We start from the raw sequence: 13,383 nt of genomic DNA, 5'->3' as shown, positions 1-13,383 counted from the left end.
AGAACTAAAAGAATGGGAGAAAAAAGTATGCAAAACTGATAGAAACAACCAAAGAAAACTGGAAGCTGTGATTGCTGCCAAAGGTGCATCTACGAGGTACTGAATAAAGGGTCTGAATACATATACATGAAATTTCAGTTTTTATTTTTCAATAAATGGCCATCGAAAACATGGTTTTGCTTTTCCATTATGAGGAATTACGTGTAGATTGATGGTAAAAATAAATATTTTTAATATATATATATATTTATACTTTCTAAGGCACTGTATATCCACCCCCAAATTCATAGACCTGTGGATACAAGGACTGACCACCTGCTGTGTACAATGTATTCATACATTGGCAAGGAAACCGTTATGCCTCTTCCCCAGGTTCAGATGGAGGTCTAGGTAACATTATGTAGTCTGTTGGACGTTGCTAAATATTCACAAGTTCAGCTGTGTCCAAAAAAAAAACGTGGAAGCCAAGGACAATAGGTTTCGAAGAATGTGCAAATCACAAACAATTGTTAATTATTTTTTTAATTTACAATTGATATAAAATAAAAGAACAAGAACAACACAAGGTGAAGGCAAGTAACGCATATACTGGTCTGTAAGACTGGCATGTCAGAGGAAGAAAAATGCTTTTCTAGTCAGTTCCAACTTCCAACAAAACCTCATGTTGATATGCTGAGACAGGAGAAATGGAGGAATTGGTGATTAAGGAACCAACCAAGTCCTGAAACAATCCTGACGCCAGACACACACACATTTATATTTAATACAGATATGGCATACAACACGGTCAGTAAAGCATAAGATGATGGTTGGCCATTTACAGACACATTAGTAAAGGCAATATGGAGATGATCTATAATATTAAAGGATGTTTGTCTTTCCTTCGCCCCATCCCACTTTGCCTGAAAACGTTACCATGCTCATTCCTTATTTTCTCAACTCCTCTCCAAGCTTATTAGAGGAGGTCCGTGTGTAGGTCACTGTTTCTCCTCTTCCGATGAGCTCTGAGAGGCTTCGACAAAAGGACTGAGGAAGCAAGGATTTCTAAGCAAGTATGACTTTCAGACAGCCTCACATCGACTTGATCAAATACTGATACATGCCTACATCTTCTAGAACACCAATGCCATTTTCAAACAATCACACAGTTAACGTGCATTTCTGTGTAACCGGTCACATTGGTGTCAGTGCCAAGCTTGTGCAAAGAACTTGCATTAACATATAGGTGTATATCTCATGTTAGGATTGGTCCCTAACAGGTCACAGTAGAACAGAGTGGTTCTGCCTTGAGAGAAGGATGAAAGACAGGATGGCTCTCAATTGTACTGAATGGACGATTCCTCTTCTAGGACCTCCTCTGATGCACTTTGAGGAGGCAAGGAATCATGACAATGTAATTGAGATGAACGCAGTGACAAGTGCTCACACCTTACTGTCGCCCCAGTGGAAACTAGAAAACCTCACCTACAGTCAAAAACAAAGACAGTCAAATAAAATCTGAAGACAGCATTCATTGTAAACTAATGTAAAAGAAAAGAATGGTAAACAATTAACATTTACAGGCAATGGTGATTATTGAAGAATTATAATTTTTTTGTTGCTGAAAAGTTCAGATTTGTTGAACCCCTCCTATTCAGAAATCTTTACAGGCAGATTTACAGCCAGGGAGGAATCGGCTGTCCTTTAAAAAGAATCGTGCGTCGGCCTGTTCGCCTTTCCTGCCGATGGCATAAATCAGTTCCGCTCACTCCACTTTGGCAGAAGTCCGGTTCAATGTCCCGGTGACACCGGTTTCCAGCTAGGCAGTGGACTCCCGGCAGTGTGTGCAGGTGTGTAACGCCTTGTTCCTGTATGTCTGGACCTGCACGGTGCACCTGGTCAGGCCATAGGTGTGGGTCAACAGGTGTCTGGCCTTGGCCTGCACGTCCTCCCAAGCACTGGCACTAGATGGCACTAAAAGCAAAGTACAGCCCGTTAGAAGGGTGGCCTTTGTGTGGAGTCTGACCCAGAAACCACTTTTTTTTTTGTCTGAGGAGAAAAACATTAAAAATAAAAATAGCAGAGGACAAGATTTGAGGGAATCCAATTGATTCGCTCATCTACAACTGGAAATGACCAAACCTAGGCCTAATTGAGGAGGGCAGGTAATAAAATGTGGAAATGAACACTTCTATTAAGAAAGAAGTACGGCCAATCTGTGTTTTGGATGACAATAACATGTTTTTGTAGTTACAACTTCACATACCCCAATTAGCCATGGTCCCTGTACTACAGTAAACATTGCTGCGGTACAGGGATTTGAAAAAAGGTTAAGGGGGGCTACATGGGAAAACTTCCTAAAACAACAATTCTAATCCTATAAAGCACAATTATTAAATTACATTAAGTGCTGTAAGTGTAAGTAAGTGCATTGGAAATAATTAATTGGATTGAAAAGCAGTCCGTTTTTGAATCATGTCAATAACAGTTATCCATTCTCTGTAATGGACATTTTTGTAAATTCAAGTGATTGAAGAAAACAACTGAACTTTCCAAATTACGTATTGCTACAGGTTTGTGTTTAGTTGCTGCAACCACAGAGAAAAGCAACAAGACCTACTGATACCTGGGCACATAGGTTTGTACTGCCACCAAACAAAATAAAAATAGATAATGATGTTCAGTGTACAAGTCTTTAGTGTACTAAACAAGCAATGTAGCAAGCTGTATGTTGACTGGATAATATTTATGATAGCCAAATGAGTCCACTGTGTTGATGTTACTGCAGAATTTAACACCAAGTACACTTGTACCAGAGCTGAACATGGCCCATGGGAGGCCAGTTGACTAGCCCCCAAAAAAATCCCTCAAGCATTTCTCCCAGACCATCTGTGTCATTCTCAGAGTAACTAGAGCAGGGAAGTGCCTGTTCAGTTGCAACTAAATGGAATACCACATTGGATACAAAGTTCTGTATTACAAAATATCATGTGTACAATATACAGTATCTCACAAAACTGAGTACACCCCTCACATTTTTGCAAATATTTACTTATACCTTTTCATGTGACAACACTGAAGAAATGACACTTTGCTACAATGTAAAGTAGTGAGTGTACAGCTTGTATAACAGTGAAAATTTGCTGTCCCCTCAAAATAACTCAACACAGCCATTAATGGCTAAACCGCTGACAACAAAAGTGAGTACACCCCTAAGTGAAAATGTCCAAATAGGCCCCAATTAGCCATTTTCCCTCCCTGGTGTCATGTGACTCATTAGTGTTACAAGGGTCTCAGGTGTGAATGGGGATCAGGTGTGTTAAATTTGCTGTCATCATTCTCACACTCCCTCATACTGGCCACTGGAAGTTCAACGTGGCACCTCATGGCAAAGAACTCTGAGGATCTGAAAAAAATAATTGTTGCTATACATAAGGATGGCCTAGGCTATAAGAAGATTGCCTTGACCCTTGAAACTGAGCTGCAGCACAGTGGCCAAGACCATACAGCGGTTTAACAGGACAGGTTCCACTCAGAACAGGCTTCGCCGTTGTCGACCAAAGAAGTTGAGTGCACATGCTCAGGGTCATATCCAGAGGTTGTCTTTGGAAAATAGACGAATGAGTGCTGCCAGCATTGCTGCAGAGGTTGAAGGGGTGGGGGGTCAGCCTGTCAGTGCTCAGACCATACGCCGAACACTGCATCAAATTGGTCTGCATGGCTGTCGTCCCAGAAGGAAGCCTCTTCTATAGATGATGCACAAGAAAGCCCACAATAAAATTGCTGAATAAAAGCAGAATAAGGACATAGATTACTGGAACCATGTCCTGTGGTCTGATGAGACCAAGATAAACGTATTTGGTTCAGATGGTGTCAAGTGTGACTGGCGGCAAACAGGTGAGGAGTACAAAGACAAGTGTCTTGCCTACAATCAAGCATGGTGGTGGGGGTGTCGTGGTCTGGGGCTGCATTAGTGCTGCTGGCACTGTGGTTGTGCCACAGTTCATTGAGGGAACCATGAATACCAACATGTACTGTGACATACTGAAGCAGAGCCTGATCCCCTCCCTTCAGAGACTGAATTGCAGACCAGAATTCCAACATGATAATGACCCCAAACACACCTCCAAGATGACAACTGCCTTGCTAAAGAAGCTGAGGGTAAAGGTGATGGACTGGCCAAGCAAGTCTCTAGACCTAAACCCTATTAGCATCTGTGGGGCATCCTCAAACGGAAGGTGGAGGAGCGCAAGGTCTTTAACAACCACCGTGAGGAGTGGAAGAGGACTCCAGTGGCAACCTGTGAAGCTCTGCTGAACTACATGCCCGAGAGGGTTAAGGCAGTGCTGGAAAATGATGGTGGCCACACAAAATATTGACACTTTTGGCCCCATTTGGACATTTTCACTTAGGGGTGTACTCACTTTTGTTGCCAGCGTTTTAGACATTAATGGCTGTGTGTTTATTTTGAGGGGACAGCAAATGTACACTCACTACTTTACATTGTAGCAAAGTGTCATTTCTTCAGTGTCGTCACCTGAACAGAAAATGTGAGGGGTGTATTCACTTTTGTGAGATACTGTATTAAGACCAACAGCACTTTATGGTAAATCCATTTGAATTTAATCACTACCTGAGTACCAAAGACATTTCAGAAGAAAGTCGCTTAAAGGAAGCCCATTTCCCATACCCCACATCCATGTCTTCAAAACATAAATGTGGATTTTTACATCATAAAAAAACTAAAAAAAAAGAGGGTGGTCAAATTAATTCATAATAAAAAAATAATAATTATACAAATTGACATCTAAACTTTTACGGCAATTAGCAAAAAGAATACTACCTGTAATTTGTAAATGCAGACCCTACTCTAAGTTGTATTGGGTCGCGCATTAGTTGACACAAAACATGCTCTGGAAAACAGGGTGGGTCAAAGACAGCTCTACAGTAGATAGTAAACCGTTGAAATGTGATTTGTTATACAAGAACAGCTGCGGACCCACACATTGTTGAATGTCATGAAATACATCTTTGTCTATTTCATTTGACACCTCTGTGACTTGAAATAAAGTTCCCTATAGACGGATTGTCATTGTATGAATAACTTAACAGATACTCCAGTCCACATGTCAACATGCTTGGTTGCGTCAATCTCCAACCAACTGTGAAACCCTTTCAAAATTAAATGTTGAATTTGAACAGTAGTCCCATTTTTCTAAACGAATAAGCCAAAACATGACGCCCATACCCCCGCTGCATTAAAGAGCATGTTGAGTCTCAGCCTCAAATGATGTCAAATACATAAGGTTCAAGGTTAGAGGTCACTCACAAAGCTGAAGGTGTGCGAGGGCAGCAGTCTTGTCTCCAGTTAATGCCCATATGTTGAGTTCATCCACTGACTGAACATCTTCCAACTTCAGAAGGTCTTCTCTGATTCGCTGAACATTCACTTGTCTAGGTGCCCCTAAAAAACCAAAAACAAACCCTTTTTCATGAAACAGGTACAGTTCATCCCTTGCATGATGAGTCAGCATCCACATTATGGAACATTTTGGCAGACTAAGCCATAGTGCAGAACTAAGTCTGTTGTAATGTAGGTCTGTGAAACCAGTTCTGTAATTTAATGACTCGGACCTGAGGGAAAATTGCTAACCACGTGTGACCCCAGTAAATCTGTCTGGTTAATACCAAGCAGAAGTGTGACAACGGTGTAGCGGATCAAGACTTCCCTCAAGGTGAGTCATTGTGTTGCATTACGTCATTACGGCGTGACCACAATGAGTGTTTTCCATTCCTGGTCCGGTGGGGTTCAGAAACTTTGCTACTGCTCTCGCACTACACGACTCAATCAAATCAAAAAACTTTACGGGTTGAGTCACATGGGAATCACTGATCTAAATCATACACGGTACATATTATACATGTGGCTGTTGTCTCACCCTCAAGAACAATGACCCCAGTGTCCCGTATGATTCGTAGCGTGGTGAACAATACCAGGACCGAGAAGATGTAGGTACAGATGGGGTCTGCCAGCTTGTATTCCGCCTAGGAAGGCAAAAGTCAAAGGTCAGATCAATCTCCAAGTTAGGTTGGGCAGCCAACTGAAGAAAACATGATCAACAAGAAGGGAATGTGTTGACCTGCCAACATTTTTTAGGGATGGGGTACCGCGTGACATTTTTCAGTTCGGGTAACAGTTCCTAATTTTGGTACCAAATTCTAACGATTAAATGTTTCGGTTCCCCTTAAATTGTTACACTTCATATGTATTTATATTTTTTTCTTACTAGTCAATTCCCCAGAATTGGTCTCATCTCCATAACCCCCGCCTTATCAAATTAAGAGTTCAAGAAATGGGTAATCACAAAGCACACACACTTTCTGTTTAATATTTAACATAGTTATCGGTTAGGACAAGATTTGGTTGGTACCTATGATGTAGTGAAATTCAGTACCCATCCCCAATAATCCTAAGCACATTCCGTTGTACGCCCTGATAAACTCACCTGACCCAGAAGACCCTTCCACATTCATAAAGCTTCATCAATACTCACCACGCTGACAATCAACCACAGGTTAACAAACAATAACACCCCCTTCCTGCTCCAGCAACACGTCCTACCTTGAACCGTACGATGTAAGCAGCAATGAGGACACCTATGCTCTGGACCAGATCTCCCAGAGCATGGATGAAGGCTGCTCTGACAGCCAGGCTGCCCTGCGGCCCTTGGACTAAGGCGCCACCGTGGCTGTGACCATGGCCTGGGGAAGGCTGGGGTGGAGGAGGGCCGTGGGAGTGACCATGACCCCCATGGGAGTGAAGGTGACCATTACCGGTCTGGTTCAATAGAAAACCCATGCTGTAAAGAACAGAAGGTGGGGAGAGAGAGAGGGGCTTGTCAGGTTGGTTTTTGTGTCCTGCTGGACAGATGATTGACAGTAGTGGTGCTACTAACACCAAAGTCATGACATTAGTAGCTGAACTCTCACTATCAATCGTCATCTCACTTCACACACACAACACACTGGAACTAACGTAGTCTCACATGACAGCTCAACTGAAGTGGTCTGGCTCCAGCACAGTGGAGTACAGGGAAGAGGAACTTTGGACTGCAGTGGTGTATGTTTTTATAGCCAGAGACATACAGCTGTCCAAGGAAGCGTTACCATTCACTAACTACAGTCTGGAATCCTTTCTCTCAGTCAACTTTGGGCCTGACAGACTAACCGGTGTCAGAAGTCATCGGTCTGTCTGAGGTCAGGACAACTTGACGGCCCTCAGGCTGCTGGGGAAACTCACTGCTCAGGGCTACGCAAACAACTCAAGTCTCCCATTCCATGCATCGGAATGCTGCCATTGACAAGGACTTCCTTTGCTGCCAAGACACGTTTTTGCTCTGATATGCACTAAGAAATGCAGGACCACAAACAGACAGGTGTGACATTTTCTAAATCAGGTCCAAACAATGGAATTTGACAAAGGGGGACTTCCAATCATGTTCTAGAGACACAAGTCAAAGGACACAGGATCTATCGGAGCTCAATTTGCAGTGTCATCAATTTAACAATCAGGTTTATAACAAAATGTGGAAACGGTGAAGGGGTCTGAATACTTTCTGAAGGCACTAGGTGGAGGCTGGTGGTTCGGATATTTTGACCTGTCTTAGAGACAAGTTGGCAGTGTATGGCCTCCAAACCGTGGGCCTGTCAAAGGCCACTGGGGACTTCTGTTCTAGCTGTTGTGGGCTGACTAGGGGGGGGGGGGGGGGGGCGTCTATACCCTTGACCTTCCAAACATACACGGACCAATGAGTTTCAGGGATTGTTTCTTTATTTAAATTGTATTTATACCCGGTGGTCCCATTGAGACCAAGGTCTCATTTATACAGGCACCCCATTATAACCAGCAAAATACAAGAATACCCAATGAGATTCATTAGAAATTCATGTTCTGGCTCCAGAACATCAAACTACAGGAAGCTCTGCAGATTTCCTTAATCCTGATCAAACCAAAGGATCTCCATTGTTGTCCATCCCAGACAACCGGTTTGGTTACTTGTACATCTGAATGGAATCAGCGTGGTAACATACAAAAAGTTCCAGCAAGAGTGCTTAGTATGTGAAAAAAAAGTGAATGCAGTTCTCTTCTTACAGAGGACAATTCTACATGTTCATACAGAGCTCAGTGAAGAGTCCTAAAACTGTCCCCTGTGATAAAACCTATTGCTGAAGACTGAGATCAAGGGTTTAAAAAAGGAGGCTGCCACATGCATATAAATAATGCCACTGTAGTCTATTACTGGAATAAGAGTTTGTTTGAACCATCTTCCTCCTATTTTTAGAACTGAGGTTACGTTTATTTTTATATATAAAAAAAAAAACATCTAACATCTCAGCTCCTTTTTTGAAAATATCTGTGTTTCAAACGACAACTTGTCATCCATTCACATAAAAAGGTGTTCTGTGCAGAAACAGCATAGGACTAAACAGTATAGGTTCTAGCAATGAGATTACTGTGAAACCAGATACGGCATCAAAATCAACGCCTAACATAGATAACGTCTTTAAGCTAGAATAACTTCCTTTGACAGGTTTTGGCAACACAATTCATCTTACCATCCAACCAGCTGCATTAAGAGTAGTGTCCTGGTCTAGACCCTGATCGAAGTACATTCAAAAATTCAGGTCACAGATTTTTATTTTAAGAATTAATGCTCACCAAGCATTCAAGAGTCTTCGTTACACTAGGGAGTCTTGATGTGGGATGGTAGTTGTCAAGATCACTGCAATTGAATTGTTCAGTTAAATGCGTGTGTGAGTGTGCGCGCGCTCGGCTACTCACACCAGGTTGACAGCGACACCCACAGCTGCAGTGATGAGCATGACATCTCCATTTATTTCAAAGTCCTGGTGGAGTGTCCTCTGTACCGCCTCGTTTATCAACACCCCAGTTAGGATGTAGATCAGCAACACACTGACCCCGGCTGAGACCACCTCTACAGGGTGGGAGGATAAGGGGGGGGGGGGGTTGGGGGCATTCGATGAGACACGGTTCTCTGGCTCTTCTACATTTGAAATCACATCAAACTTAAATTAAAGAAGTAAGCTATTGAGTTCAATAAAACATTGGGTGTATCTGTGTTTTATTATTAAATTACTTTCAGGGTTTGATTTAAGTTGCCTATTAAATTAAACTGTGCAGAACAATATTACGTTATTTGGTAAATTGGATTTAAATAAAACGTTACATCAGCATTCAACAATATTCACTGCTCGAAGAAATGAAGGGAACACAATCACCACAGTATAGCACCAAATCAATTAAACTTCAGGGATGTTAATCTGTCCAGTTAGTAAACATAAGTGATTTTGAATGATTCTTCTCTAGTTTTGTGTTTTGCTAGTTTCTTTGTCACTACTGGTAGCATGAGGCGGTACCTGCTGCCCATTCAGGTAGCACAGGTAGTCCAGCTCCTCCAGGATGGCACATCCATACATGCCGTCGCAGGGATTGCTGTGTCTCCCAGTATAGTCTCAAGAGCATGGAGGAGATACCAGGAGATGTGCCGTTAAATGAGAGCTGGACAGGGTCGTAGAAGGGCATCAACCCAGCAGCAGGACTGGTATCTGCTCCTTCCTGTGAGGAGGAGCACTGCCAGAGCCCTACTAAATGACCTCCAGCAGGCTACTGGTGGGCATGTTTCTAACCAAACTGCCAGAAACAGTCTCCATGAGGGTGAAATGAGGGCCCGACGTCCTCTAATGGGACCTGTACTCACAGCCCAGCATCGTGCAGCTTGATTGGCATTCACCAGAGAGCACCAGAATGATCATGTATACCATTGGTGCCCTGTTCTCTTCACAGATGAGAGCAGGTTCAAACTGAGCACGTGACAGACATGAAAGAGTCTGGAGACGCCATGGTGAACGTTATGCAGCCTGCAACATTATCCAGCATGACTGGTTTGGCAGTGGGTCTGGGATGGTCTGGGGAGGCGTATCCTTGGAGGGCCGCACAGATCTCTGTATGCTAGCCAACGGTACCCTGACTGCTGGTAGGTAGCAGGATGAAATCCTCAGACCCATCGTCAGAACTTACACTGGTGCAGTGGGCCCTGGGTTCCTCCTGGCACAGGACAATGCCCATCCTTATGTGGCCAGAGTGTGTAGGCAGTTCCTAGATGAAGAAGGTATTGATGCCATTGACTGGCCCTCAGGTTCCCCAGACCTGAATCCAATTGAGAACCTCTGGGACGTAATGTATCGGTGCATCTGACGCCGCCAAGTAGCGCCACAGACTGTCCAGGAGCTCACTAATGCCATGATCCAGGCCTGAGAGGAGATCCCTGAGGACACCATACACTGTCTCATCAGGAGCATGCCCAGACATTGTGGGTAGTGCATACAGGCACGTGGGGGCCATACACACTATTGAGTCACATTATGAGTCACTGTGATGAAATTCACACAAGTTCAAACAGCCTGTGATTTCAATTGTTTGTTTATTTTGATTTTCGGTGTGACTTTAAATCCAGCCCTCAATCGGTTGGTGATTTTGGTTTCCATTGACAGTTGTCATTTTGTTCTCAATGAATTACACAATGTACAGTAAAGATTTTGATCTTTAATATTTCCTTAATTGAGACCTGATGTATGATTTAAGTGTTCCCTTAATTTCTTTGAGCACTGTAATATTTACTGTATGTTCACAAAATGTGATTCTCCGTGCAACTTCACTAGAAAGCCACTGTGTCTAGTCCATTGCTATGTGACCCTGAATGTCTGACTTTGGGGTAATTAAATCCAACTGCTATCCCACTGCTGCCTATCTGACTGGCTATTGTGCTTGAAAAGGGCATATTTTTGTGCAATTCCCATAAAACACCATATTTATACATTTATTCTGGGGAGCAGGGTAGCACAGTAGTAAAGAGTGTTGGGCCAGGAAACACAAGGCCCAGGTTGTAAACCACAAGCCTGCAAGTCGAAAAACTTGTTCTGTCCATGAGCAAAGCAGTTCACCCAACTTGTGCCAAGGTTGGTGCTATAGAGAAAAAAAGATAATAGTAAAGAAAAATACACTTATTAAAATATACTAGCGGTTTCCGTTCTTAAGGTTGACAACCCCTGGACGTGACCAAATCATTGACCACATGTTTTCAGTGGACAGATGAATGCAATATGACTACAGCATAAGCTGTGTGTCTTTTAGACAAAGTCCTAAATCAGCAGTAACCATAGTTCCTACACCATCAAGGTCATGTGCCATAGGTGTGAAATGTGAGAACAAAACACTGCTGACACCATCTCCAAAATATGATAACGACAGAAAATTATCAAAAAGGAAATTAGAGAGAGAAGAGGATTTAACAGCAACATACCCAGGCGGTGAAGTCCAAAGGTGAATCTGTTAGTGGGAGGTTTAGCAGAGAGCCACAGGGCCAATAGAGACACCACTATCCCAATCAGGTCAGTTAACATGTGGAGAGCATCAGTCATTATGGCCAAACTGTTAGCTACATAACCACCTAGGGACACACAAACACATTATTATTAACATAGTAACACCTACATGGTCACCTATAAATATATTACGTACATAACCGTTAGCTACATGCCCGCCTACAAACACAGATAGCCATCACATACATGTCTACTGGCCTAGTTCATACAATACTGTTTCGGCAGCAGATGTCTGTAAAGGTGCTGAGTCAAACACACCAAATTGGTTTGATTGTAACTTGAAGGTCAAATCTCTAACTGTACAGTTCAGAGTCAGTAGCAGTTGTGATACCAATTTTGAACCAGTGGGGAAAAAATATTGTATTCACAGTGTAGTACTGCAGTACACTGCTGTATAATTGCAGCTGAAGTGCAGTTATCCTGCAACTGCGTCCTATATCCAACAGTCAACTAAACGTTATGCACTTTTATTGCAGTTCAGAACAACCATGTTGTCGGTAACCAAGTGTCTGTGTCTGCTCACCTATCAATTCTCCAACCATGAAAAGGAAATATAATACTGCTGCGCACGCTAACTTCTTCATCACTCTTCTCCGTTTCATCCCCTCTCTCTTCTTTGTGCAGCTTTCGCACGGCGGCGGGTCCATGTTGATACCCGGGCTCCCCAGGCTCCCAGAGGACGAGTCGAGCAGCGAGTCGTCATCGTCCACCACCAATGTGTTCACCATAACGCCGTTCGACGGTGCCCCGACCGTGTAGTCCTCCATTTCACCGGAAACTACCACTTTGAGTTTGTTGAACTTGGGCGCATCATCCTCAGCTAGCTCATCACCGGAGAGGTCAAAGGGCGCCGTGTCACTCAGGTCCCAGTCCTCGCGCTCCTTCCTAAAGGCGGACCGCACCTTGCTCAAGAAGCTGGCGCCACCTGACATCGTTAACCGCAAGTGTTGCCTGGTCAGGAACCGTTAAAACTATAAATTATACCGGCCCTGAGCTCAGGCTGCTTTTCACTATGTTGTTGAATATATGTTTTGCAGATTGGTTGTAGTTGTAACATTACATATCTCAGTGATGACACACCTGAAACACCTGTGGGGTGGGAACATAATTATCATTAGGATACCGGCAAACGTTTACAATACATGTAATTATAGCTCCTTCCACACAAATGTCAGAACATTTTACTCAAATCCAATTGTGATGACTACAAACTACAATGTACGACCGTGCAATCATAATACAGTTGAGTTCAGTGGGATACACAAAAGTTTAACACGTAAGAATGCCCTGTCTACATTGCAAAATAAATGTCAGTGCTAGAAAATAAGGCAGACTACGACTTTCTTTCATGCATGCACGTGAGACTGATAACAAAAACCATTTCAGAGAATTCTGATGTGTGGATAGGGAGTGGGGGGGTGACAGCAGCGCCCAACTAACGCACAACGCATTGAGTCACACTTGGAACAGTTGTCCGCAATAACGCATTGAATAACACTAAAAAACAGCTTGTCTGCCCCCAAATTCCTCATTGTCATTAAATGTTGACCCTCAGAAAAGCATAACCAACTACATACACATTCCCACACACTGCTGTTTGGCAATAACTCCTCCGAACTACTGTACACATCTAGTTTCATCCGAAGAGGGATTCGATAGCAAAGCTAGCTACACAGTACGTAGGAGTATCGTTTTCTGTTTTTAACTGCGCTAGGAACCTCACATGTATCGAAAAATATTAGCACACATTTAAACGTACCAATCGCCAGCACTTTCCAGAAGAAAACATTTACTTTCTTTGATCCTATTCAAAACAAATTCTCTAACAGTAACATTGTGCCGTTAACAGTTTGAGAAAGAAGCAGGAACTCCAAACGGTAGGGGTGTATTCATTTCGCAAAACAAAGTGTTTAATTGGAAACGTTACGGCAAACAGAACGA

At 43.0% G+C, this 13,383-nt stretch overlaps 1 protein-coding gene across 1 annotated transcript; it reads right to left on the bottom strand.

Annotated features, from left to right (window-relative positions):
• Positions 1 to 506: 506 nt before the first annotated feature.
• On the bottom strand, positions 507 to 13,369 carry slc30a4 (solute carrier family 30 member 4). The gene is made up of 8 exons (XM_010891280.5): positions 13,202 to 13,369; positions 11,966 to 12,531; positions 11,361 to 11,507; positions 8,822 to 8,975; positions 6,602 to 6,839; positions 5,919 to 6,024; positions 5,309 to 5,443; positions 507 to 1,953 (listed from the first exon to the last, which is right to left on the bottom strand). The coding sequence occupies exons 2-8, from the start codon at positions 12,372 to 12,374 to the stop codon at positions 1,799 to 1,801; spliced, it is 1,344 nt and encodes a 447-aa protein (XP_010889582.1). The 5' UTR covers positions 12,375 to 12,531; positions 13,202 to 13,369; the 3' UTR covers positions 507 to 1,798.
• Positions 13,370 to 13,383: the final 14 nt, after the last annotated feature.

Source organism: Esox lucius, chromosome 2, assembly GCF_011004845.1.
Source record: "Esox lucius isolate fEsoLuc1 chromosome 2, fEsoLuc1.pri, whole genome shotgun sequence".
Lineage (NCBI taxonomy): Eukaryota > Metazoa > Chordata > Actinopteri > Esociformes > Esocidae > Esox > Esox lucius.
This window is presented reverse-complemented; position numbering and strand designations above follow the sequence as displayed.